The sequence below is a fragment of the Ambystoma mexicanum genome, chromosome 2q (assembly GCF_040938575.1).
Source record: "Ambystoma mexicanum isolate Mex_15411 chromosome 2q, UKY_AmexF1_1, whole genome shotgun sequence".
NCBI lineage: Eukaryota > Metazoa > Chordata > Amphibia > Caudata > Ambystomatidae > Ambystoma > Ambystoma mexicanum.
Genome location: NC_090924.1, coordinates 1,287,072,254 through 1,287,097,741, shown reverse-complemented (window position 1 = coordinate 1,287,097,741; position 25,488 = coordinate 1,287,072,254). Strand labels below are relative to the sequence as shown.

At 45.5% G+C, this 25,488-nt stretch overlaps 1 protein-coding gene across 3 annotated transcripts in view; it reads left to right on the top strand.

Annotated features, from left to right (window-relative positions):
- The window catches only part of DNAJC13 (DnaJ heat shock protein family (Hsp40) member C13), a 2,820,731-nt gene that overhangs the window by 270,271 nt on the left and 2,524,972 nt on the right, over positions 1 to 25,488 (top strand). For all 3 annotated transcript variants that reach the window (XM_069648714.1, XM_069648713.1, XM_069648715.1), the window contains exon 4: positions 4,876 to 5,025. In XM_069648714.1, coding sequence (XP_069504815.1) covers positions 4,876 to 5,025 — 150 coding nt within the window. The remainder of the gene's footprint in view (positions 1 to 4,875; positions 5,026 to 25,488) is intronic.

Sequence of the window (25,488 nt, the reverse complement as noted above, 5' to 3'; positions counted from 1 at the left end):
ATTTTATTCCAGTGCGCTTTTTATTCTCCCTGTAGGCGTATTTGATTTCAGTCCCATTGTTTCGTCTTGCCAGGAGTGGTGGTCGCACCTTTTCTATTGCAACGGCTAAATTATGGAACACCTTACTGCTCCAACTTGGGGCCACCGAAGACCACTTACAGTTTCGACGTCTGTTAATGACACATCTTGTCCAGTCTTCTGGTTCTTCCTTCTCTTCTAACTTTCCTGCTGTATCTCTGGCACCAAGATGCCTTTGTTGTATGTGCACTCTACAAGTACGCATAACATAACCATCACTGGAACACTGCTCGTCCCAGTCAAGATGTACTATTGAGAGTGAACAAAAGGCAAGAGAATCATTATTTGAATCTGCAAACTCGTTACTGTCAAGATAGTGGGCATTGAGTAAAGAGAAAAAATGAAGTTTGATTAAGGAGAAAGGGACCGAATAGTCCCATGCGAGGGAAGGGATAATCCCAAATATGATCAAACAAGAAGAGAACTGAAAGAAAGAACAAGAGTGAAAGACTGAGACCTTGAAGAAACCAATATCTGAACTGTGCGATTTGATAAAAGCAGTTACTAAGAACCAAAGTGTATTGTTCATGAGTTAAAAAGTGCACATGTTTAATCCACCTGATTTTTGGCTGGGACATTTCTTTTATTTTCGTATTTTTGCGCCAGAGTTTGGAGACTGTAGTTGTTAAACAGACTTGGGTGCCTTAACAAGTTAGGCAGGTGCTCCCTGCACTAGTTGGTGTTTGACAAGGCATTGAGGTTAAGAGAATAATGTTTAGTGTCCTGTGTTTATGGCTGTTGGATACCCAGATGCCCTCTATGCATTGGGGAAAAGGGAAGCACTGGATTCTCCCTTCTATGAGCACCTAACTGCACCTATACATACTGCACCATTCTATCCCATAACTAAGACTGCTGCCACAAGGTCATAGATGTCTTGGACCTCTGTAATGTATAGTTCTCACGCAGTCCTCTGCCCACCAAATCATGGTCCTCTTCATACCCCCGTGCATAGTGGTCAGTACTTCATGAATGTCGATCAGCAGCCTCCATCCTGTATTAAAGTACACCAGTTTTATGCCTCACTTTCTTTAAACCGCTGATCAGCACACCACAATAAAGACATTGTCCTGATAAATGAGTTCTGAAGGCTGGACCGAATCTGGTTGGCCTCACAGATCTGCCCCACTAGAAAATCGGGACAGCAAGACATCTCATAGAGAGCATTGGTGTTGGCATGAGTGCTCCCAAGTCTGGAATCTATAGACTTGGTCTCGCCCATAAGTCCTCCACAACAGATGCAGACATAAACAGCAGTTCTCAAGCTACATACTTAGCCTATATATAGGATAAACATAACACAAGTAATTGTTATCGGTTCAGATCTAGTTCAGACATGCTCCACAACATACAAAGGATTTGAAGTGCCCTATTTTTCACACCACCGTTATATCCACCTGGCTGGTCTCACCCTGACCATGAGAAATCCCCCCCCCACTTCTCTTTGGAAGGCCAACCAAAATTGGATCATTCTCCAACATTCTATTATCATAAAAGCAAAACCAAGCACATGTTGGACTTCATAGTCTAACAATTCACATCGGCCCATAACTACACCACCCTCCCAGTAAAATGCTCTTTTCCTCTACCTGCTTGTTTACTACCCACCACACTCCTCGCTCTAACACCAGCTAGTCTACCTCACTTAACCAATCCAAGCAATGGAAAACACTGTCTTTACAATTGTGCTACACCGATATCTAAAACACCGCCACTCATCTACAAGACTAGCTCTCCAGGCAAACCTGCTCTCCAGCAAGAACCACCTATAAACGGTATTGGGTAGTAATGTCGCCAGGAAAAGTCATTGGCGACATTATATATAGTGGCATTATGTATGGGGACGGTTTGGGGAGATGTCACCTGCTCCCATTGTAACAAAAAAAAGAAAAGAAAAAGAAATTCGGGACTGCGAGGGTGTCCCCTGCATGTTCAATGTAATAATGTCTCTGCAAAAAACGGCGACTTTCTTGTCTGGAGACATTTTTGTGGTGACATTACATGGAACCCTATAAATATACAGGTACAGCCACCATGCATCCTTCACCTCAGTTGTTCACATCTACTTATCCCTCTTCAGCCACTAACCCCTAGCCTTCTCCTCCAGAACCATGCAACCATAGGCTGACAAAATGGTGGTAGTTGTGCTATGTAAGAGCACATCAGAGGCATGCCAAAGTGTGACAGCTGAGGGCAAGTAAAAGTCGTGGTTAGGAGTTTTCAAGATACTTATTTAAAGCAGAGGAATATGTGAGGTTGTCCAAGCTCAAATGTTGATCTTTTGTTTGGTCTCAATCTTGGCCGATGACAATGTCTTTAGGAACATTGCCTTTCAAGCTCAAGTAAGCAATAATGTCCCTCTATCCTACGGTTCTCATAGTCTTTGAAAACGTTGAAATTTTAGCATGCAGCATTTTGCTGTAGACTTAGTTACTTTGTTTCGCTCCAGCCTCTGGATTGGGTGTTGGTTACATGTGCATCAACTGCACTTGGGTATGAAGTACAGCCCCCTGGGTTCTCCACTGCACCTGATGTTATAATTACAGATAGGTAGATCTCCCCAACGCTGAATTTGATGTTTTTCATTTGACATTATTTGATGACAGTGATTGTCTCTAGAGTGTTACCATTTTGAGTGGAGATGTTAATTTGAGGAAGAGTAATCACTTTGCAGATGACTATGCGGAAAAGGGGTATTTAGGGTGCAGCATGCTAGCTCCTGTTCCTGTGGAACACAGGCTGGCTTATTGTAGATTCTCAGACTCTCTATTTGATTGGCGTTTTAGACCTTATAATGGTAGAAATAAATCATATGTGCCAGGCAAACACATGCTGACCACAAATAAAGCCACATTCTTAATGAATTATTTTACTGTCCTTGTATATAGCTGGGACAACCTTATTGATATAGAAAATTACATTGGGTGACCACCTTCCCATTTATCAGACGTGTTCACAGTTTGATGGCATCCTGAGGGCTCATGTCGCTATGCATTTAATAGATGATGCTCTTGTATAATTTGAAGTCCTGTAAATTAAATGGTGCACGCTTCCTGATACCAATCTAATGACTAACCTTAGTCATTGTGTTTGAACAACATGTGTGCGTGACTTTCAGTTGATTCTGTTGGGTTAATACAATCTCAACCAGAATTCCCTCTGAGATTAGCCCAAAGAAGGCCTGGTTCAATAACTAACTCAAGCTGGAAAAGTTGTGGATTGGAGAAAGGTCTGATCAAATTGAAATGGAAAGAATTGGACACGGCAGGATTTTCAATTTGTATAGCTACTAAAAGAAATGTTGTAAAGAAATTGAATGAATAACTTTAAAGAATTCGCTGTAGGGCAGGGAACCACTTTTATGGATTGATATGTGGAAAGTCGTTTTTTTTTTTAATGCCATGAATGATATTTTAACTTTGCTTTGTTTTCTGTTATGGAGCATTGTACATTTGTTTTTTATTAACTATAAAAAACAAACAAATAGTGATGTTTCAGGGTGCATACATATAAAGAAATTTCCGTTTCTTCATACCTTAGTTAAAAATGTAAATAGTATTCTATTACTCCTTTGCATAGGCTGTCAAATATTAAGGGTTTGCTTTGCCTTTTGGTTCCAAGTTTGGAGGTTATGGATAGCTGGAAGTAAGGCTGTCTTTTGTGGAGATTTTGTTTCTTGAATCATACAGACCAATGGTTTTCAGCACACATAGGCCCAGCACATAATATTAGTGGAGCCAATGCAGGAATCTCGCTGATCAAGGCATTGTCCCTCTGTGCACCCTGTAATGTACCAAGGCATTGTCCCCCTGTAATGTTCCGCTGCCTGGATTGAAATGGCTTTAACTTCATATCCATATTACCATCTCCTCGTCCCTTTTTCCCCCTCTTCAGTTCTCATTCATAATCTGGGAATTGAAAGGACAGAGTTCTGTTTAACCAAGGGCAAGGTATCTCCTTGGCATTACCTCCCTGTTGCCAAGGACGAGATACCTCGTCCTTGGCACTTAAAGGGTTAATGACACAGACAACGTTAGAAGGCATTGAATGACGAAATACCAAAATCACCAAAAAAGGCCTTGGCACTGGGGGGGAAAACCCATGGCAGTTAAAAGGTTAAAATTGTACATCATAAAAGGATCCCATTGGTTAAGGTGGTACACTCGGGGCAAAGAAAGCAGTAAAGCATCTCTTCTTGGGTGTTGTCAGCCCCACACTAATGTACTCTCTCCTTGCTTACTTCCTGGCTGAAACTGCACTGGTTACCTGGTCAGCCTCTGATCTTGGGCCCAGGTCCCCTCCTCCGCCAGTCGCACACCTGCACTGCCTTCCTGGCAACCCCTGCACTTGGTGACTGTTTTCTGTATCCCTACAGTCCCACTACCAGCACTTGACACCTGATGTCTGCACTTACCCTTGCACTTGCCACCAGCTGGCCGTACGTATTGTTTATTTATTCTTTTATGCCATGTACTGCACTTCCCCCCAGTCCCCCTTCCCATGCATTTGCGCGATCTGAATGACACTTGGCCTAGTAGGATCATTGTCTGTCTTCCCTCTGTTCCCCTCCTCTCTTGCTTCGTCGCGCCTTGAAACACTTGTGTATAGACTCGTTATAAATGCCATATCATATCCTCCTAGTTGCATGCATATGTCTTGTTCACAGTGTCACATAACTTTTGATCAGTTTTATTGTTCATATTGCCGGTAGTACTTGCATTCTTGATCTAAGGGTTTAACCGGCACATGGTTTTGCTGCACCAACTTCTTTTCTTGTCTGTCTTTTATGTCCGTCAGTGGCCTTATGGAGACATCTGCAGTATCGGTCCTGTTGGAAAGGGCCAAGGAACAGAATTCAGCCTTACGTTTCGGAAAGGAAGTGGAAAAAAGTCTGAAACACTAAAGTTTTCTACAGAACACAGAACAGAACTGTTAACTGAAGCACTGGTAAGATCTAGTCATATTGTCTTGAAATGATTGGATTTTACTAAAGGAAACCAAAATGCAAGAAAGGGTCCCTGCAAGTATGTTCATTAGCTGGAGTGCTGCAAATTATAGTAGAAAGTTGATTAGGTTTTTTTTTTTTATTTGGATTGAAAGTTTCATTTCTACACATAACCTATTGCAGTCCATTCAGTTAATCTGAAGGCCGGATTCTTAACCTTTTTTTATGAGCATAGTTTATTTATTTTGGATTTGTAAAGCGCACTGCAGCCCTCTAGGCAACGAGGCGCTATAAGTATACTTAAGGAGGCTTGCTTGTGGGTTACAATAAGCGGCCCAATGTGTGAAGCTTAACAACATGCAGTTATTTATACAGTAGAGTATATAATGGTTCTCTGCATCTTTTATCCTTTGTTAGTGAAGCACATTTTAAATATGGCAAGGAGAATTGTGAAAGGGTGCTTACCAGAGTGACGTTGGTGTGAGGGTAAGCTGCAATACCATGTGTGTGTCTGTGGCATGTTTTTGGTGCATAATGAGTAGTTGAATGATGGTCGCAGAATGCCAACAAAGGAGTCTGGTGCTAAAATAAACCACAAAACTAAATAGATTTTTTTTTCTTTTCAGTGAACACAAAGGGTTTGTATCGCCTGTATCTCGAGATGGCTTTGTTAGAATGTGTTGCATGTTCAACAAGGATATATTTTTTGGGGATTTTAAAATCTCAAATGGTACCATCAAGTCAGATAGTTATAGAATGTTTGATATCAAATGGTGTGTATTTCTTTGGGGCTTCTAATATGCAATTTTAATGGACAGATTCCTCTTAAGAATTGGATGCATCCGCTTGGCTCCTTCCCTGGAATGGGATACTCCTTAACTAAAGTCACTCCAGTCAACCTAATAGACAGGACTGATGACAGAGTCAAATCTCCACAAGGTGGTGGGCGGCTTCCTGGAAGCTTAGTTTCTACTCCCGCTGTGAAGTATATTGCATGCAGGATCCATAAACAAGTGGTAGAAAAATTGTCTGGCAAAGCAGCAGCATTATGCAGAAGACCAATTTGACTCTCCTCCTTTCAGTCACTGGCTGTTTTATTACTTGGCGCTATCCATTGACTCAATGAAGGCACAAGTGCAAGTTTCCAATAAGAAGATCCAACACAGTGATTTATCAATTGGCAGAAAAGTTATTTGCGAGAGCGTGTATCAAGAAGATCCTAAACTCTAGTAATTTGTAACCTGGCGATGGTCACCATGTTTGGCAACCTAAGAGCCCGTAGTTCCACACTTTGAAGCCACCACTCTCTCCCCCGATAGCTGTTAGTTGATGGCGCTATGACTGTACTCACGGACAGCTTTAAGAATTTTCGACCGAATACAGATGACGGAATAATTGTGCCTGACTGATGCTGCAGAACACCAATGGTCAGAGGTATTTTTCCCTGCCCACTGTTCTAGAGTTCAGTAAGCCAAACCAAGAGATTTAGGGGCCTACTTAATCATTTGTTTTTATTGGAATTTATCACTCTTGCCAAACACTGTACAGCAGCTACAAAAAGCTGTACAACAAGCGAGAAACGGACAAAACACTAAATGTAATCAAAAGGCAGCTAAGCATAAGAAAGTGACGAGAGTAAATGAGCTTTAAGTCGAGAACGGAAAATATGAAGAACTAATGTGTGGTGGAAAATGAAATGGAGTTTTGGGGCAGAAGGGAGAACGAATGGACATTAGAGTGTGCACAGGTGGGCTTGAGCACAGCAATAAGATTAAGATATTGGGAGCCAAGAGACCGGGAGGCCAAGTAAGGAGAGAGGAGAGGTAGGTTGGAGCAAGGGCATAGTAATGCACAAATACAATACAAAGAAAGTGAAAATTAAGTAGAGACGTAAGGAAGAAGAGATGGGGGAGAGAGGGGTTCGTAACAGGGAACAAAAAAATAGATGAATAGCCGAATTAAAGACCGAGCAGAGGGATATGGATGGCGGGAAGGAAGGCCAACTAAGAGGGCACAACAGTAGTCTAGTCGAGAAAAGATTGAGTTGATCAGGTTTGGTAGCGTACAAGTATAGAAAAGGACCGATCCTGATAAGATGGTACTAGCAGAACAGAGCAGTAAGGAGCTATAATGGAAGAATGGTTAAAGTTAAATCAAATATGACTTCAAGATTGCGGGCTGTAGGCAAGAAGGAGATGGTGGAGACGACTAGAAGAGGACCTTAATTTGTGGAAGGTTTAACGTGTAGAAAACGAGAGGCTATCAAAGTTTGAACTCTGGTGACGCAGCCAAAAACAAAATGAAGGGAGTCGGAGAAGAACATTTGGGAATCGTCTGCATAGAAATGACATGAGCAGTGGAAGGATACAGTAAGTGAGGTGAGGGAAATATCGGTAGAGAAGAGTAATGGGCCAACTGAACGTTGTGGAACCATAGAGTAGAGAGTGAGGAGAAGAGGTGAGGCTGGCCTAGGAGACTAGTAAGAATGTACAAAAAGGTAAAATTGGACCATCGACAAACATAACCAAAAAAGCAAGGGAGTTGAAAGGAACAGGTAGGGTAGTCAACAGTACCGAAAGATAGAAGACGATAAGAATATAAGAGGATTTGTTATGTTGAACAGAAAGCATTGAATTGGCAGCAGTGTGCTAGATGAAAATCAGGCCACGTGGTAGGCAGAAGAGACTAAAAATTAAGATGAGAAGTGATTTGTGAATAGGGTGAATAGACAGCCCTTTCTAAGAGTTTGGATAAGAATGAGAGAAGAGCAATAGGTTGGAAATTAGAGGGAGAGGAAGGGTAAGGCTTGGAAATATTTATCTCCTGGCTGTAGCCTAGGAGGGCCTGGTTAGCTTCAAACAAACAGCTAGCAGAACCTATATTTAGCTCCACAAAGCCCACTGCTGACTAACCAACATTAACATTGAGTATTTAAGAATGGTATTAAAGAAGTAGGACACATATAGTACACATTTAAACATACATAATGGGCATAAAGGTAACTTGCATCTCATGTGGAATCTGGATTTGCATTGCGATGTTTACTCTCTCCTGGTTTCCCCTCCTACCTACTGAGTGATTCCTGAAAATGTAAAGAGGTAGGGTCTGCAGGAAAATGAGAACTCAGCAGATCGGATTACTGATTAGTAATGTAGAGAAATATGGCAAAGAGCCGGAAAAGGAAGATCGTAGAGTTGAGTGGAATATCCTGATTGGACCTTGCTGTCATGATCTCTGCTTCCAAAAGGTTAGGGTTTTCCCAACTCCCTTGGAAGCAGATCCATAACCCAGGTTCCGAGTGCCAACCAGTCCCAATTGGGACCTTTTGGACCCAGTCCTGGCGCCAGTGGCACCAGGCTCATAAATATGCCCAGTCCCAGCGCTGGAAGCGCCGGGCTCATAATGCTTGGGTGGACTTAACCTGCAGCAGACCATGCTGCTTACTTGCCTGCCAGTTGAGCCTCTGATCCTCTTCTGTTTGGAACTACTTTTCCTGTTGGGTGGGGCAGGAACCACTCCCTAGATTCAGAACACTGGAACTCTTCTGGAAAGCAGGAACTCTTTTCTTACCTAGGCGTGGCTGTGGAAGGAGACACCTAAGCACTACAGGAGGCTATTTAAACCACACCCGATGGATGAATCTTGCTTTGCGTTATTCTGCATCCTCTGCAGCAGAACGCTCATCGTGTCTTCTGCATCTGATCCTGGGCCTAAGGAAAAAGGCTTACCATCCTGAATCCAGTCTTCAGCAACACCTATAAAGACAAGAAAGAACAGGTTAGCATTACGGTCTTCAGTGACAGCTCTTCACTTACCTGGTCCATCGGCTGTCACCAACGCCTCGCGCTGCATTCCGGCATCTGAAAGACAAAGGCTTACCTACTCTTCGTGCGCTCCGGAGGTCTTCACACTGCATTCCGGCATCTGAAAGACAAAAGCTTACCAACTCTTCGCACGCTCCGGAGGCCTTCGGCGCTGCATCCCGCATCTGAAAGACAAAACAAGGTGCGTTTAAAGACATTGGGGAACTTTAATACTCACGTGCCATTACTCCTTTCCACATCTAACCCAGTGGGTATTCCGGCACCCTGCAGCCGCTCCGAACTTGTACCTGCAAAATAAAAAGACAGAGCGCATCGTGAAGCAGGCAACAAGCGCTTACTTACGTGCTTCCAGGCGCTTCTATTCATCACACGGGCTCCATCTTCAACTCACTTCAGCGCATCATCCGCCATCGCCGGAACCCTGCAAAACAAGAAACATCATTACTAAAGACTTTAAAGACATTAGAATTACTCGAAACTTACCGTTCGTGCGGTAAACGACGGACAGCAGTCCTCTGAAGTCAAGAGGCCTGCGCCCCTTATCCAGTGAAGAAACTGGTTACAGCACCCTGCCCCGAGGCAGATGGAGAACACGGCGTTCACTTACCTAAGGTGAGAGCGTTAACCTTTGGGGTTCTACAGGAGAAGAGAAAGGGAAGAAGAGAGAGACATTCAATAACCCAGTTCCTTAATTCCATATTTTCTATCTGCAGACATCTTACCCTTCAAGTCAGACATACAGTGCACAGGGGTCCAGCCCAAAGAGCCAGCCGTGTGTTACACATCACCTTTGCAGATACGGTATACGCCCAGTCAAGACCGGCGCCTCTACGGGAATCAGGTGAGCGTTACAGAACGCAAAGCCTACCACAAAACACCCGTCCAGGCGCTATGGAAACCTCGGATACCGACCAGCTAGCCCAGTTACTTGGGGAACTAAGGGCAGAAGTGCATGCAGCCCGTCAGGAAACGAACGCTCTAAGAAGGGAACTGATTATTTCCAAGGAGCGAACAGATGATCTCGCTAGACAGTTGCTACAGTCACAAGCCGGACAGACCCCGTTACCCGCATCTGGGGAAAATCTTCCTTCTACATCCTCTATGAATCCAGTGCAGATCAACCTACCTGGGAATGTACCTCTGGCTCCGCCCAAACGATTTTCTGGTGACCCAAAGAGGTTTGCAGTATTTATCAATCAGTGTCGGTTGCATTTCTTATGCCGGCCAGCAGCCTTTCCAACTGATCAAGCTAAAGTAGCTTTCGTGCTTTCGTACCTTAGTGGCAATGCGGCAGACTGGTCGATCCCTCTAGTAAATCAAGATGATCCGGTCCTCCATGATTTTCAAGCTTTTCAGCTCAGTATGGAAAAACTGTTCGCAAGACATTCACAGGGGCAGGCCTTGGACAATGAGCTTCTTTCGTTGCGACAAGGTAATCAAGACCTTTTGGCTTATATTGCGCCTTTCAACAGACTGATAGTGGAAACTCAATGGCCTGAGGAGAAAAGGATTACGCTGTTTTATAGAGGTCTACGTGGAGAGCTCAAGGATGTGTTAGCCCAAGTAGTGAATCCCCCACAAGATTGTTCGGACTATATAGACTTAGTCGTTCAAATAGATCACAGACTGCAGAACAGGAAGGCCGATCGTTCCAAGTTTGATGCTCGAGTATTTTCCAAACCGCCAACTCCTTCCAAAGGAGTAGACCCCGGGGAACCCATGCAAATAGGGGGTCTGAAAGGTCCTCTAACACAAAAGGAGCGGGAAAGGAGAAAACAGTTGCAATTATGCCTCTATTGCGGAAACTCAGGGCACTTTCTTCGAGACTGTCCGGTGAAACCTGCCAAGAAGGCAGTAGGAGCTGCAGTTACCAAAGTTACAAACTCTGAGAGCAGGGAAACGACCTCGCCCGACAAGAATAGAGGTCCTCTTGCCGAGCGTGAAAACCAGTTCCGTGACCTTCCATTTCGTGATACCTATGGTCCTCATTAGCCCTGATAATCCGGATCGATTACATGCAATTGAAGCTTACGTCGACAGCGGTGCCATCGGCAATTATGTGAATCATGAAATGGTTTTGAGGATGAATCTAACTCTTTGTCCCAAGGCTGTAAAGGACGTCATTACTACGGTGGATGGTACGGAGATAGCCTCCGGGCCAGTAACGCATACCACTCAAGAGGTGACGCTAGTAAGTCAAGATGGACACCATGAGAAGATCGTGTTCGATGTGATCAAGGCCCCTCAGTTTCAGATTATTCTAGGAATACCTTGGTTAGAGAAACACAATCCTCTGATCGATTGGCGAGCAAGAACGGTCCAGTTTCCAGAATGTGTCTCTACTTGTCACCCTCCACCTGGTGTTGCACTGGCAGCAATTTCTTCAGAGACTCCCCAGTTACCTCCCGAATACCTAGAATACCAAGATGTTTTCCGGAAGGATCAGGCTAACTCTCTACCTCCTCATAGGTCTTATGACTGCCAGATAGACCTGATACCTGGATCTACTCCTCCTTGTAGTAGAATTTATGCCCTCACCGAGCCTGAGAACCTTCACCTTCGACAATACCTGGATCAATACCTGGCAAATGGGTTTATTCGTCCTTCCAAGTCCCCTGCTTCTTCAGCTTTGTTCTTCGTTCCAAAAAAGGAAGGAGACCTTAGAACTTGTATAGATTATCGCTCCCTGAACCAGATCACCGTTAAGAATAGATATCCGTTACCTTTGATCCCTGAACTCCTGGACCAAGTCAGAAAAGCATGCATATATACAAAGCTGGATCTTAGAGGAGCTTACCACTTGGTACGAGTAAAAGAGGGCGATGAATGGAAGACGGCCTTCCGCACCAAGTATGGACTATTTGAATATCAGGTCATGCCCTTCGGACTTTGCAATGCCCCGGCCGCCTTTCAATATTTTATGAACGATGTCCTCAGCGAGCTCATAGATGTGTGTTGTTGTTTACATTGACGACATCCTCGTTTATTCTTCATCGGAATCTGAACATCGGAAACACGTGAAAATGGTCCTCGAAAGATTGCGTCAACACAAACTTTTCGCTAAGTTGGAAAAATGTGTTTTCAACGTGACTGAAGTTGAATTCTTGGGATTCATATTATCACCTGGCGGAGTGCGTATGGATTCAAAGAAGGTCGATGCAGTTCTCAAATGGCCATCACCATCCTCCGTAAAAGGTGTGCAAAGCATGTTAGGCTTCGCTAACTTTTACCGCAGGTTTATCCCCGAATTCTCTCGAATAGTCCAGCCCATCACTGCCTTGTTAAAGAAAAACAAACGTTTTGAATGGTCTACCGAGGCGGAACAAGCTTTCCAGAATTTGAAGACTAAATTTATCTCTGCACCAATCTTAAAACACCCTCGCCCCGAACTCCCCTACATCGTGGAAACTGATGCTTCAAGCCTTGCCATGGGGGCAGTTCTATCACAAAAGGACCCGGTAACCAATCAGTTGCATCCCGTGGCATTTTGGTCCCGCAAATTCTCGCCTCCTGAAATCAATTACACGATTACGGACAAGGAACTTCTGGCTATCAAGTCTGCCTTTAAGGCTTGCGGCATTATCTGCTGGGGGCCCGACACACCGTTACTGTGATTACGGATCACCGAAACCTGCAATATTTGAAAACCGCAAAAGCCCAATCCTCTAGACAACTCCGTTGGGCATTATTCTTTGCCGAGTTTGACTTCATAATTACCTATCGACCTGGTACAAAGAACGGTAAAGCTGATGCCCTTTCTCGGATGGGAGTGGAAGAACACTTGATCAACCCTAAACCTGTACCAATCATTCCCGAACAAAGAATTCTGGGTGTAATCGCCACAGAATCCATAGAGGAAGTTAAGGATAAGGCCAGGCAACTTGTAACTCCAGCAGACATACAGAATTGACATCTGCAGGGAAAGGACTTTGCAGTAAAGGACAACTTATTGTATTTCCAAGAACGATTATACCTACCCAGCACAGATTTACAGAAAAAAGTAATCTCTTGTTATCACGAATCTTAAATGGAAGGACATCCCGGTATGGCCAAGACCTCAGAAAAGATCAAGCGCTACTTCTGGTGGCCGTCTTGGAAAAAAGATATCAGAGACTTTATAATGTCCTGTGGAGTATGCGCCCAAAACAAGAGTCAAAAGGAAAGACCAGCAGGCCTCTTACGCCCTATTGACATCCCACCTCGCCCTTGGCATACGCTTTCTATGGACTTCATCACCGATCTACCTCCATGCTCCGGATACAATACGATTCTAGTAATCGTGGACTTATTCTCCAAGATGGCGCATTTCATTCCGCTCAAAGGCTTGCCAACAGCAGCAACTCTGGCCCGAGAATTTCTCGAAAACATCGTCCGACTGCACGGTTTTCCTTCGGTTCTAATTTCGGATCGAGGTAGTCAATTTATTTCTCATTTTTGGCGAAGTTGCTGTCGGTCGGCTCAAATTGATGTGAGACTATTGACCAGTCACCACCCTCAGACCGACGGACAAACCGAGAGGACCAATCAAACTCTGGAACAGTATTTACGCTGCATGCTGCAACAAACGGAAAAAACTTGGAAAGACATCCTTTGGATAGCCGAATATGCCTACAATAACTCTGTCCATTCGGGAACTGGGAAAACCCCGTTTTTTCTTTTGTACGGCAGTCACCCTCGAACCTCGGAGTTGGATCCCCTCCAAGATCTTGAAACACCAGCAGTAGACTACCTGCATTCTACAATCACCCAAGCCTTTAAGGAAGCTGTTTCTCACCTTCAAAGGGCTAAAGAACAATACAAGAAAGGAGCAGATCAACATCGGAAGGAAGCCCCTCAATATCAAGTAGGGGATCAAGTCTGGTTATCCACCAAATATCTACCTCTAAAAGGGCCACGCACATTCAACCCAAGATACCTTGGTCCCTATTCCATCACTACCATAGTAAACCCAGTAGCGGTCAAGTTGGACTTGCCCCCGCACATGAAGATACATCCGGTCTTCCACGTCTCTCTATTAAAACCCGTGCAACCTCAAACCCGACTAACTAAATCTCCAAAACCTATCCTAGTTGATGGAGAACTCGAGTTTGAAGTCAAAAGCATTCTGGACTCCAAGATCTCCAAATCTAAACTATTTTACCTAATTGACTGGAAAGGCTACGGCCCCCAAGAGAGATCCTGGGAACCTGCTGAATATGTCCACGCTCCTCGCCTAATCAAAAGATTTCACCGAACATTTCCTGACAAGCCAAAACCCCCGGAGAAGCCCGGTTTGGGAGGGGCCTTGAGGGGGGGGTACTGTCATGATCTCTGCTTCCAAAAGGTCAGGGTTTTCCCAACTCCCTTGGAAGCAGATCCATAACCCAGGTTCCGAGTGCCAACCAGTCCCAATTGGGACCTTTTGGACCCAGTCCTGGCGCCAGTGGCACCAGGCTCATAAATATGCCCAGTCCCAGCGCTGGAAGCGCCGGGCTCATAATGCTTGGGTGGACTTACCTGCAGCAGACCATGCTGCTTACTTGCCTGCCAGTTGAGCCTCTGATCCTCTTCTGTTTGGAACTACTTTTCCTGTTGGGTGGGGCAGGAGCCACTCCCTAGATTCAGAACACTGGAACTCTTCTGGAAAGCAGGAACTCTTTTCTTACCTAGGCGTGGCTGTGGAAGGAGACACCTAAGCACTACAGGAGGCTATTTAAACCACACCCGATGGATGAATCTTGCTTTGCGTTATTCTGCATCCTCTGCAGCAGAACGCTCATCGTGTCTTCTGCATCTGATCCTGGGCCTAAGGAAAAAGGCTTACCATCCTGAATCCAGTCTTCAGCAACACCTATAAAGACAAGAAAGAACAGGTTAGCATTACGGTCTTCAGTGACAGCTCTTCACTTACCTGGTCCATCGGCTGTCACCAACGCCTCGCGCTGCATTCCGGCATCTGAAAGACAAAGGCTTACCTACTCTTCGTGTGCTCCGGAGGTCTTCACACTGCATTCCGGCATCTGAAAGACAAAAGCTTACCAACTCTTCGCACGCTCCGGAGGCCTTCGGCGCTGCATCCCGCATCTGAAAGACAAAACAAGGTGCGTTTAAAGACATTGGGGAACTTTAATACTCACGTGCCATTACTCCTTTCCACATCTAACCCAGTGGGTATTCCGGCACCCTGCAGCCGCTCCGAACTTGTACCTGCAAAATAAAAAGACAGTTAGAGCGCATCGTGAAGCAGGCAACAAGCGCTTACTTACGTGCTTCCAGGCGCTTCTATTCATCACACGGGCTCCATCTTCAACTCACTTCAGCGCATCATCCGCCATCGCCGGAACCCTGCAAAACAAGAAACATCATTACTAAAGACTTTAAAGACATTAGAATTACTCGAAACTTACCGTTCGTGCGGTAAACGACGGACAGCAGTCCTCTGAAGTCAAGAGGCCTGCGCCCCTTATCCAGTGAAGAAACTGGTTACAGCACCCTGCCCCGAGGCAGATGGAGAACACGGCGTTCACTTACCTAAGGTGAGAGCGTTAACCTTTGGGGTTCTACAGGAGAAGAGAAAGGGAAGAAGAGAGAGACATTCAATAACCCAGTTCCTTAATTCCATATTTTCTATCTGCAGACATCTTACCCTTCAAGTCAGACATACAGTGCACAGAGGTCCAGCCCAAAGAGCCAGCCGTGTGTTACACATCACCTTTGCAGATACGGTATACGCCCAGTCAAGACCGGCGCCTCTACGGGAATCAGGTGAGCGTTACACTTGCAGGGTTGACAAAATGGTCCGAATTAGTAGAGATTTAGGATACACAGGCAGGCGAGATTAAGGTATATGTAGCACATGTCCTTTTACCCCTGCATACAGACTGGGCATGGAGGTTGTGGAATACTACATACTAATACCATTATTGTAACAGGGGATTGGCTACCTTCCAGAGTTCTTTACTGTTACCATGAGTGTCTCTTTAGCTTGATCGTTTGCACACTCGTTAATCGGGAAACAATATGCCACCATCATTATATTTTAACCCTACCAGTGGATTATTTATTTTCACTTCTAACATAAGTATACAGACAACACTTGTTACCGCTAGCGTTTTGGCCTTCAGTACCTTCCTCTCATAACTATGCCTTGTGGTCTACTAGCTGTACCCAATATATTCCTAATCAGAAACTAATCTTTCCTGTGACCATTAATTAAACTTTTTGTTGCCATCACACTATAAATGCATTTCACTAGGAAGTGATGCATTCAGCCTATAGTAGACTCGCCTACCTCAGCGCCTCAGTTCTACCTGGAGGCCCCAAGAGTTCTGGACAAGGCACGGGAGCGGTGATTTCCCGATCATGCACTCTCCAAAACAAACCCATAAAACTACAGCAACTATTTAGATTACTGTCAAAACTTAGCAGCCAACCGCCACCATGTCTGATTTACTGCATCAATAGTCAAAGCTTAGACTCTCCTTTAACAAGTCCTCCCCTCCCCCTTTTAACACTGTCAGCAGCTACCTGCTCTGTCGGGCTGTTATTGGGTCAGCTGTAGCAGATGTTGCACTGTGGAGGTCCCTCTTTCTCTTTGATGAGACCTGCTTGTGAGGGCCCCCAGGTACAGGCAACCACAACGAACCTGCCAAGAATGACGCCAGCCACGCTAGTTGGTCTTCAGTGCAGAGAAGGCTTCCCTGTGGTGCTCCATTAAATCTGTAGTGTTGCACGTGGGCAGCACTGGGGTGTGCAGGCTTGTTGCATCCCCTTCCTCCTCATGACTATTGTCCTTTGCGCCCTGGGCCACCTGTATAAGTGACCTGGTTGCAAGGCTGGAGCGCCTTCAGCCGGGCAGGCTGACTTGACACCACAGCCGAGGACCTGAGCAGTATGACACTCTGGGATACTTTGACCCTCTCAGCAGAATCCCCATCCATAACCAAGCTGCGCCTCTGCAGTCAACAGCAAAATGGCTGCGCTGGCTCCTTGGAGCACCATTGCATCAAAACTGCATTTTTCAGCGACAAAAGGACGGCTGCCCCATCTTGCCAAACACAATTGGGCGAGTTGGAACAGGGGGCACACCGAGAAAGGTGCCAGTGTGTTCTTGGGTGCACCCAAAAGAAGCAAATCAAAGCAACGCTGCTCTGCTGCTTGCAAAAAGTTCCCATTGAAAAGGGAATATTTTACACTGAAAAGAGTGCTGCACTGACGCTATTTTCATCTATTCCACATCACATGGCTTTTATCCATAAGGCCTTGCCATGCCCATTCATATCCAGATTGTGCTCTAGCAGAAGATAGCTTTATCCCTGGATGACAGGCTGTGCCAGCCAAATCTGAAAAAGGCAAAAGAAACTTCACTTTCAGCCGCCGAAAACGCCTGACATTTGAGTCACAAAATGTCAAAAAAGATCAAGGCTTCAAAGAAATCCTAGCTCTCTGGGCCTATGTCAATTTCAGTGCATCTGTGGTTCAAGCGAATTGCTGTATAAAAGGAACTGACTTTGGCTGCAAAACAATATTGGGAAGTCAGATGGAAGAACCGAATTTAAATGTGAAATCCTTGCAGTTTTTACCGTGTGTCAAAATGGGCTGTTGCAGACCAAAAGAAAATGCCAGTTTTAAAAGTAAAGTGTTGAATAAAAACGTATCCTAGCCTAGCAATGTGAAGTTTTTTTTTTCTGGTAAATATGTGTGGGATGTTTTATTGAACAGGCTTGTTTTTGATTCAGAACAAAATAACAGAAAATAAAAGAATTAAAATGTATTGGCTGTATTTTGCAAGCTCCAGAACAGGTCTTTCGGCTGGCTAAACTGAGGCCTTCCCTCAAAAAGGAATCCACCATAAACTTCTAGGACACAGGCATGCTAATAGCCACGTTTGAAAACTTTGCATGGACCAACACAAAGAAATGTCACACGCTCGTCAGACATTTGTCTGGGCTTCAGCTTGAGACAATAGATCTGGGACACCAATGTGTGAAGTTGGGGAAGTGACCATAAACATTCAATAAAATTGGGGAAACCCCTATGGCCACCCTGAGCTGAAACTGACAGTTGGTGCTAACTGAAGAAAAAAATGGTCCCAGTTGAAGGACAAAGGCTGACCATCTGTCTCAAAATATTATTTGATGAATAAACTTTTAAAACTTATCCCTGCAACAGGACAGTTCAGAAATGTAAGTATAGTTTAAATGTGATTTTCGTGGCTTCTAAACAAGATCTCGCGGCTGTCCATAGCATATATGGGACACGAACGCCAGAAGAATATGAATCATGGGGAAAAGAAATATGATGTAACGTTATTAACAGAGATATGCCCTATGATAATATGTACACATACCTAAAGTTATACAATTTTAAGTAATATATTTCTCAATAAAAAGTGCGAAAAACTGGTAGAAGGGCGAAACAGTCTGATAAACTGTAGAGTTTGACTGCCATGCTCAGCGTGACATATGTAATCTGCATAGGTAATTTGTACAGATGCCAAAATTGCATAAATGTGTGATTTTTATGTGAACGATTTTAGCCAAAGTAACTGTGGGATGATCCTATTCATAGTAAACACACATAAAGCTGATGTCAGGTTTCTAAAAGTCCAATCAATTGACAAGAAGGCAGTAACAATCACCCCTGAACAATCCGGTGGTTTAGGGGCGTACTCAGCCTAAGCCTGCCCTACCATATAATTCTGTGATGTCACCATGCTTTATATAAAGGGTGGCTGACGGAACTCTAGACACACTCTCTCCTTAATTTCCAGCGCCTGCGTTCCTAATCTTTTACATCCATCTTGCCAGATTCCACTGCAAGGCCAAAGACAAGCTGACCTTATCCCAGCAAGGCCTAGGTTCAGAAAATCCCACTAAAATCCCATTAACTAGGGGAAAAAACTGTAGTACCTTTTTTTGGGGGGGCATCCTGAGACCAGACCGGCTTGTTGCCCGCTAGCTGCATGCCCGCTGTACCTCTGCCATCCAGCGGTACTTGGTATCCAGTGACCAGAATTGCCCAGCTGTTTGCTACCTGGTGACCCGTGCTGTGCAGTGACCAGAACCCGGTTGACTGTTCCAAATTCAAGCGTGGACTAGGAGTATTCCCCATCCCAAAGAAACACACAGCCTACCTCATCTTCACCCTGTTGTCTTTATTCCCCTCTCTAAGCAATCCTATCCATGCCTTGGTAATTTGTCCTACTATCTGAAAAGTTTGTGCATTTTGCCTGTGATTTCCTAGTGTTAGCGCCATTCTTTCATTCACCACATCTTTTGAACTCCTTAGCAATATTTTGAATAATTTAATTAATTTCCCTGCAAAGAGAAACGCAGCGTGGAGCATGTTAATGCAGCAGACTTAACCGGTTTCAAGGGCAGCGCTATCTAGCCTTGATAATTTAGCTTAAGTAATAATTGTCTTTCTTTCCCAGCTGATTTTCTCTATTTCACAGGTTCATTTTTCCAAAACCGAACTTTATCTTGCAAATCTCTTCCAAATTTTCAGCTACAACCATCCTTTCATTCCTATATTGTCCTTGTGATGTGCATCTATCCCCCTGCCCAAAAACCGCATTCCAAACCTGAGTATTTCACCCGTTTTTCATAGAAACCGTTTGTGTCACCCTCAGCCTTTCCTCCCTTGGAGGGGTAGATCTTTTCTCTACTTTTCTCTACTACTCCTCATTTGTAAGGGCGAGAGGAATGGCCAGTCAAAGGGTCCAGAGAAAATGTCCTCGTGGTTGACGAGGTAGAGGTGCAAAGCCAGCTCAAGCAAATCGGCCACTGCATCAGTCGCCTCAAAACCTTGGAGGTCTTGAGTCCCAGTTCACCTGTGGGAGGCAGACTGTCTTGGCATCTAGAAGAATGGCGAGACATTACTTGGGATGCTTGGGCTCTAGAAACCGTAGCCCACGGTTACTGCCTTCCTTTTATAAGGAGACCTCAGAACAATCTACCGGGGAACCACTCTTTGAGGATTCCAGACCCGCTCCTTGTGCAGGAAATTTCAACCCTGATGGAGAGAGGTGCTATAGAACCAGTGCCTGTAGCGGAGAGGAACAAGGGATGGTACTCTCCTTATTTTTTGATACCCAAGAAGGACAGCGGACTGAAACCCATCTTGGACGTAAGACTTTCTCAGATTCGTCAGGCCCTTCAACTCCAGGATTGGTTGGTATCATTGGACCTTCAGGATGCTTATTTTCATGTACCAATCCGTCTCAAGCACAGAAAATACCTGAGGTTCGCAGTTGGCAGTTCTCATTATCAATTTCGAGTTCTGCCATTCGGCTAACCTCCGCCCAAGGGTTTTCAACAAACTGATGGCGGTGGTGACAGCGAGTCTCGGGAGACGAGGGGATTCATGTCTACCCCTATCTGGGCGATTGGCTGATCAGGGCGCGTTCTCCCGAGCAAGCCCGGGATCATCTCAACGTCACCTGCCAGTCTCTTCACAGATTGGGCTTCTCCCTCAATTACAAGAAGTCTCATATGACCCCTCCTCAAAGCTCCAGTACATCGGAGCTGTGCCAGATACATCCTTGGGGAAGAGCTTGCCACCCGAGGTGAGGGCTGAAGACATTCTTCAGATGGTTACCAAGTTTCAGAATGCCCACAGTCTACTGGCCTTCGATTTTTTTTTAATGTATATATTATTTGAGGTTGCTCAGCCTAATGGCATCCTACATTTTTCTGGTGCCTGATGCCTGCCTGAGAATGAGATGCCTTCAATGGGCTTTAAGAACTCAATGGTCCCAGTTTTCAGGAAAGATGTCGGACCTACTTCCGATTCCAACTAGGGTTTCACAGGATCTTCTGTGGTGGGCCTGCAAGTACAATATTCTGAAGGGAGAACCTTTTTGGCAACCATGGACGGAGATAACAGTAGTGACGGACGCCTCACTCACGGGGTGGGGAGCCCATGCCAACGGTCTGACAGTCCGCAGTCGTTGGTGGTCTCCATCAGAGTCCAAACTACATATCAGTCTTTTGGAGCTGGGGGAAATCATACTAGCGTTGAAGGCATTTCTGCTCTCTGTATGGGGAAAGAATCTTCTGATAATGACGGACAATACAGTGGCCATAAACTAACAAAACAAGAGAGGAGGTGTAGGGTCACTATCACTGTGCAGAGGGGCAATGCAGCTCTGGTACTGGGCAATTCAAGAAGTAATCTCCCCATCGGCAGTTCACCTAGCCGTAGAGGAGAACACAGCGTCAGACGCTCTGAGCAGGCATAGCACAGTCTCCCACAAGTGGGAACTAGCTCAGGAAGTTGTTCAAGAGATCTTCACTCTTTGGGGAACCCCTCAAGTAGATCTGTGCTAACGGTATTGCTCCAGGGAATTTCCCTCAAGAGGAGCTCTAGGAGAGACATTTGTAGTGGACTGGGAGTTTCCACTCCTGTACGAGTTTGCTCATGTCCCCGTCATTCCTCATGTGATCAGGAGGTTGGGAAGTTTCGGGAAACACATGATACTAATGGCCCCAGATTGGGCCAGGAGGACGTGGTACCCAGACCTTCTGGTCACGTCTATCTGTCCTCCGATGCATCTTCCACAAAGAGAGGACCTTCTCTCGCGAGATGGGGGTCAGGTTCTTCATCCAGAGGTCAAAACACTCAACCTTCACGCTTGGTTTCTGAAAGGCTGAGATATAAGGATTGGGACCTCCCAGATGACATAATGGAGGTGTTGCTTTCGGCCAAAAGGCCAGCAACAAAGTCTTTGTACTGTTGCTGTTGGCATAAATTCTGCAACTAGTGCAGAGAAAAGAATGTTGATCCTTTCTGTTAGGGAAAATTCTCATAAATGTGGTAATTTCGTTCTACCTTAGAGACCCCAAGCTCTTTTGCTGAACTTTGGGACTTTGTACTTTTAATTCTATTTGTTTTCTGCGTTGGTTTCTTTTTGGTTATGGAGTCTAACCAACTCCATAGGCATCATCTTTTACAATTGTCACAAAGCACCTTCAGTGCAGTGCCACAGGGAAGTCTTCCAGATTTCCCAAGGTTTAAATACCTTCTCCGGGATCAACTACTGTTTCTCAGAGCAGTAAAGTGAAATTGACTTTACTTAGCATTGTACTTGCTTGACCCAGCACACCCCATCTTACAATAGAGTGCTGGAGGGGTTAGTTAGTATCCCCTGTGTCTAAATGCTCATGTAACATTTTTTGTTACCGTTTCCTCAATTGACTGGCTGGTGGCAGTGGTTTCGTTTAAAACTACCTTGGGTTGCATTTACCGCGACTGTTCGCGGCTCTGGTAAAGTAAAAGCGTGAGCCATCTTTTTCAAAATGGTGTCCAGCCATCTTTGCTAAAATGGTGCCCGGTCTTCTTTTTTCGCCAGGTCTTTGTGGAAAGGTCCTTCTAGAGAGTTTCTCTGCGTGCCAAACCAGGTTTGGTCTCTTTGTTCATTTTGCCTTTGGCAGGGTTTCTAAGAGAAACCCGCCTCTGGCTCCAGAGTGTCTGGGGTAGGCAGGAAGTGAAGGAGGTGCCGGAAACTCCCTGTGCTTAGTCTCCTAGAAGACCCAAATGCACTCTGTGGTGATTAGCTGGCTGACTGTCCGGCAAGCACAACCACCCTGCTGGGTGAGTGACAGCTAGGCTGGAATGAATGAGAGAGACATGAATAAAAGGGCAAGTCTTTTGGCTTGGAAGGCAGAGTCGACCACTGGACAAAGGAACCGAAGAAGAGCTTGAAGAGGACGCCTGCTGCAACTCCTGGACCGTTGGTTTGCCCGGTGAAGCCCTGCTGAAGTGACTACTTGCCAAGTTCGCATCGACAGAGAAGCCCCTGCATGGACGACTTCTCCCTTTGAGTTGGTGGGACCAATCAACTCCAAAGTAAGCTACCTAGACACCCATCTCGGAGCTGGTTGAATTTCCTCAGAGTGCTGCAGGAAACCGTATAGCCAGGGAGAGGGACACCAGATTGTGTGCATTACTTTTAAGTTGGCCTAAAGCTTTTGGAAGATCCTCCGGACTCCCACGAAGCAGGACTGACCAAGCCTGAGGCCCCTCAGCAGAGTGCGGGAAACAAGAAGTAAGGACAGTCCACCTTGACAGCCTGGAACCGCGCGTATTGCTATTTGCTGTACTGCAAGGAACTCAAATGCAAAACGGCCACTGAAAGTAAAGTTTGCCAGTTTTGACAGTGCCGGTGCAGTGCAGGAGTCCCCCGACGACGTCCTTCTTGTCCCCACGAATGAGGGCCAGGAACAGCGAGATCTGCAGAGCTGCACAGGAACAGAAGTCACCAGCTGCATCTTTTCTTCTTTAACAACGTACTGTACACCCAGTCTAAGAGAACTTACCTCTTACTGTAGAAGTGCTTGTAACTGCCACAACTCACAAGTCTAATCAGCTTGTGGCCCTACATTTGATTCTTCTTTTCATCAAAGACTCCTAAGAACTTGTGCAAAGACCTTTCCATTACTTACCAGAAGTGCTTTATCCTATCCAAGACTTTTGCCCATTGACTTTGGCTTAGCCTATTGAATTGAATGACTCTTCGAGTGAACTCTAAAGGTATCTGCACTGCTTAAGAATATTTGTGGTCCCTTGTGTTCTAATAATCTTTGCCTTTTACCAACTTTTAAAGAGGATTCTGAATGCCAACAGTAAGGTATTAAATGTCCACAGCACCCTTGTTACTGAAGTCACCTGTGGGTGTAGGTTGTGTCTGTCGGCCATCCCAAAGGGGCCTTGTCTGATTAAGAAACTCAAAGTGTACAGTATTGAAGTATATTTGTGTTACTATTCTATTGCTCCCTTCTGAAGAAGGCTTTTTAACTGATTGATATAAATAAATTATTCATTGTGTATGCAAGAAACCTTGAGTGTAAGAGTTTATTTGAATACCTGTGACTGTGAATCTTCGTAAATCCACTACAGCTCACATTCATTTCCCCTCTTGAGATAGGCCTGTCTGCTCAACACGCTACCAACACTGTGTAGTACAAGCTTATACCAAAGGTTGGGTTGCCTACACCTGTAGTCATAGTTATTTGTAGTGTTCCCAGAGGGTATTGCATTCAAGCTTTGCCTAACACTTTCCTATGCAAAACACTGAATGGTGTATCCTTTCTTCGAAGGGATTGTGTCCTCCGACGTATTCCTTATCTTAGATAGAAATCCTTCAGCTTTGCTGGCCTCGGAAAATTTTTTCGCCAGAGGGCGCTGCGCGTCGATGATCGCCGAGTCGATGACCCTCGACGGCCTCCGTGCCGACGTCGACGTCATCCTGCCTATAAAGGCCGCGCGCAGCGTCCGTTGCTCAGTTCCGTTTTTCCGCGCTTCGTTGTGCCTCGGAACACCGTTGCTCAGTTCTCGTCAAGATAACGTATATAATAACTACTATTTACCTCGATATCGATGGCATCCTCCTCCGACCCGACGACCCCTCGGTCCGGTTTCAAAAAGTGCCGAGACTGCGGGAAGAAAATGTCGTTGACGGACCCTCACAGGGTCTGTTTGTGGTGTCTGGGAATCACGCACCAGAGTTCGGAGTGTGAGGAATGCCTTTCCATGACGGCGAAAGCCTTGAAGGAGCGTAGGGGGAAGCTCGAGAGAGGTAGGTCAACTTTAACTTCCTCGAAAGCTTCTTCGGTAGAGTCGAGACGTTCGTCTCCTCACCATAAAAAACACTCTCGATCTAGATCACGAAGTGGCTCCCACCACTCGTCGACATCGAGACACTCGAAGAAGAGACGTAGGAGATCCCCTTCGTCATCTTCGTCGAGTTCTCCTGAGAGAGTTCATTGCCCCACAAAACGCAGCTCGCAAGCTGAGTGGGAGGAATTCAGGAAAAAGATGCTAAGCGTCTTCGAGAAAGCGGCCTCGTCCCCCTCGAAGACAGCTGAGGGTGATACCCCGGGTAAAAAACCCAAAAAATCTAAACGCCGCGAGTCGCAGTACCCGGCGGAAAAGTCAACCCGAAAGCGCCTCGAGCCATCGGGAGATAAAGCATCATCGACGCCATCGTCGAAAACTCCTTCGAAACAGAGGTCGGCGCCATCGACGCCGTTGTCGAAGGATTCATCGGCGCATCAGTCGATCGAGTCGACGCCGACGTCGACGCCGATATCGACGCCGGTGAAGGAAAGAACCACGGCTACTCCACAGCCAACGGTTAGACAAAAGACCTCCGACTCGACGCCGAGAACGTCGACGTCGTTCTCGAGCAAGACTCCGATCCTTTCGAGTTCTTCGAGGCCTAGTACACATTTCTCGACGCTTTTCACGGCGCCTTCGAGTACTTTCACGTCGGTGTCGACGACATCGACGTTTTCAAGGCCTGTGATGATGGCTCCTTCTGCATTGGAAATGGGGTTTATACCATTCCAAAAACCAATGTATCCCCCTTTAACCTCGATTTTTGAGGAAAGGGAGGATTCAGACCAAGATATTGATTTACAGAGGACCACATCACCAGAGCCAGAGACTTTCGCCTCTGAGGAAGGAAGATTAAAAAATCTTCAGGATGCACTTCAGGAAGCTAGTGGCTTGGACACTTCTCCTGAAGCAGAATTTATCAAACCAGACCCAGGAGAACATGCGGAGACTCCATATAGAGCTCTGATGTCTAGAATCATAGAATTTATGGGTTGGTCTGCACCTTCTCCTGCCTTTCAGCAGGATGACCTCACTGACATA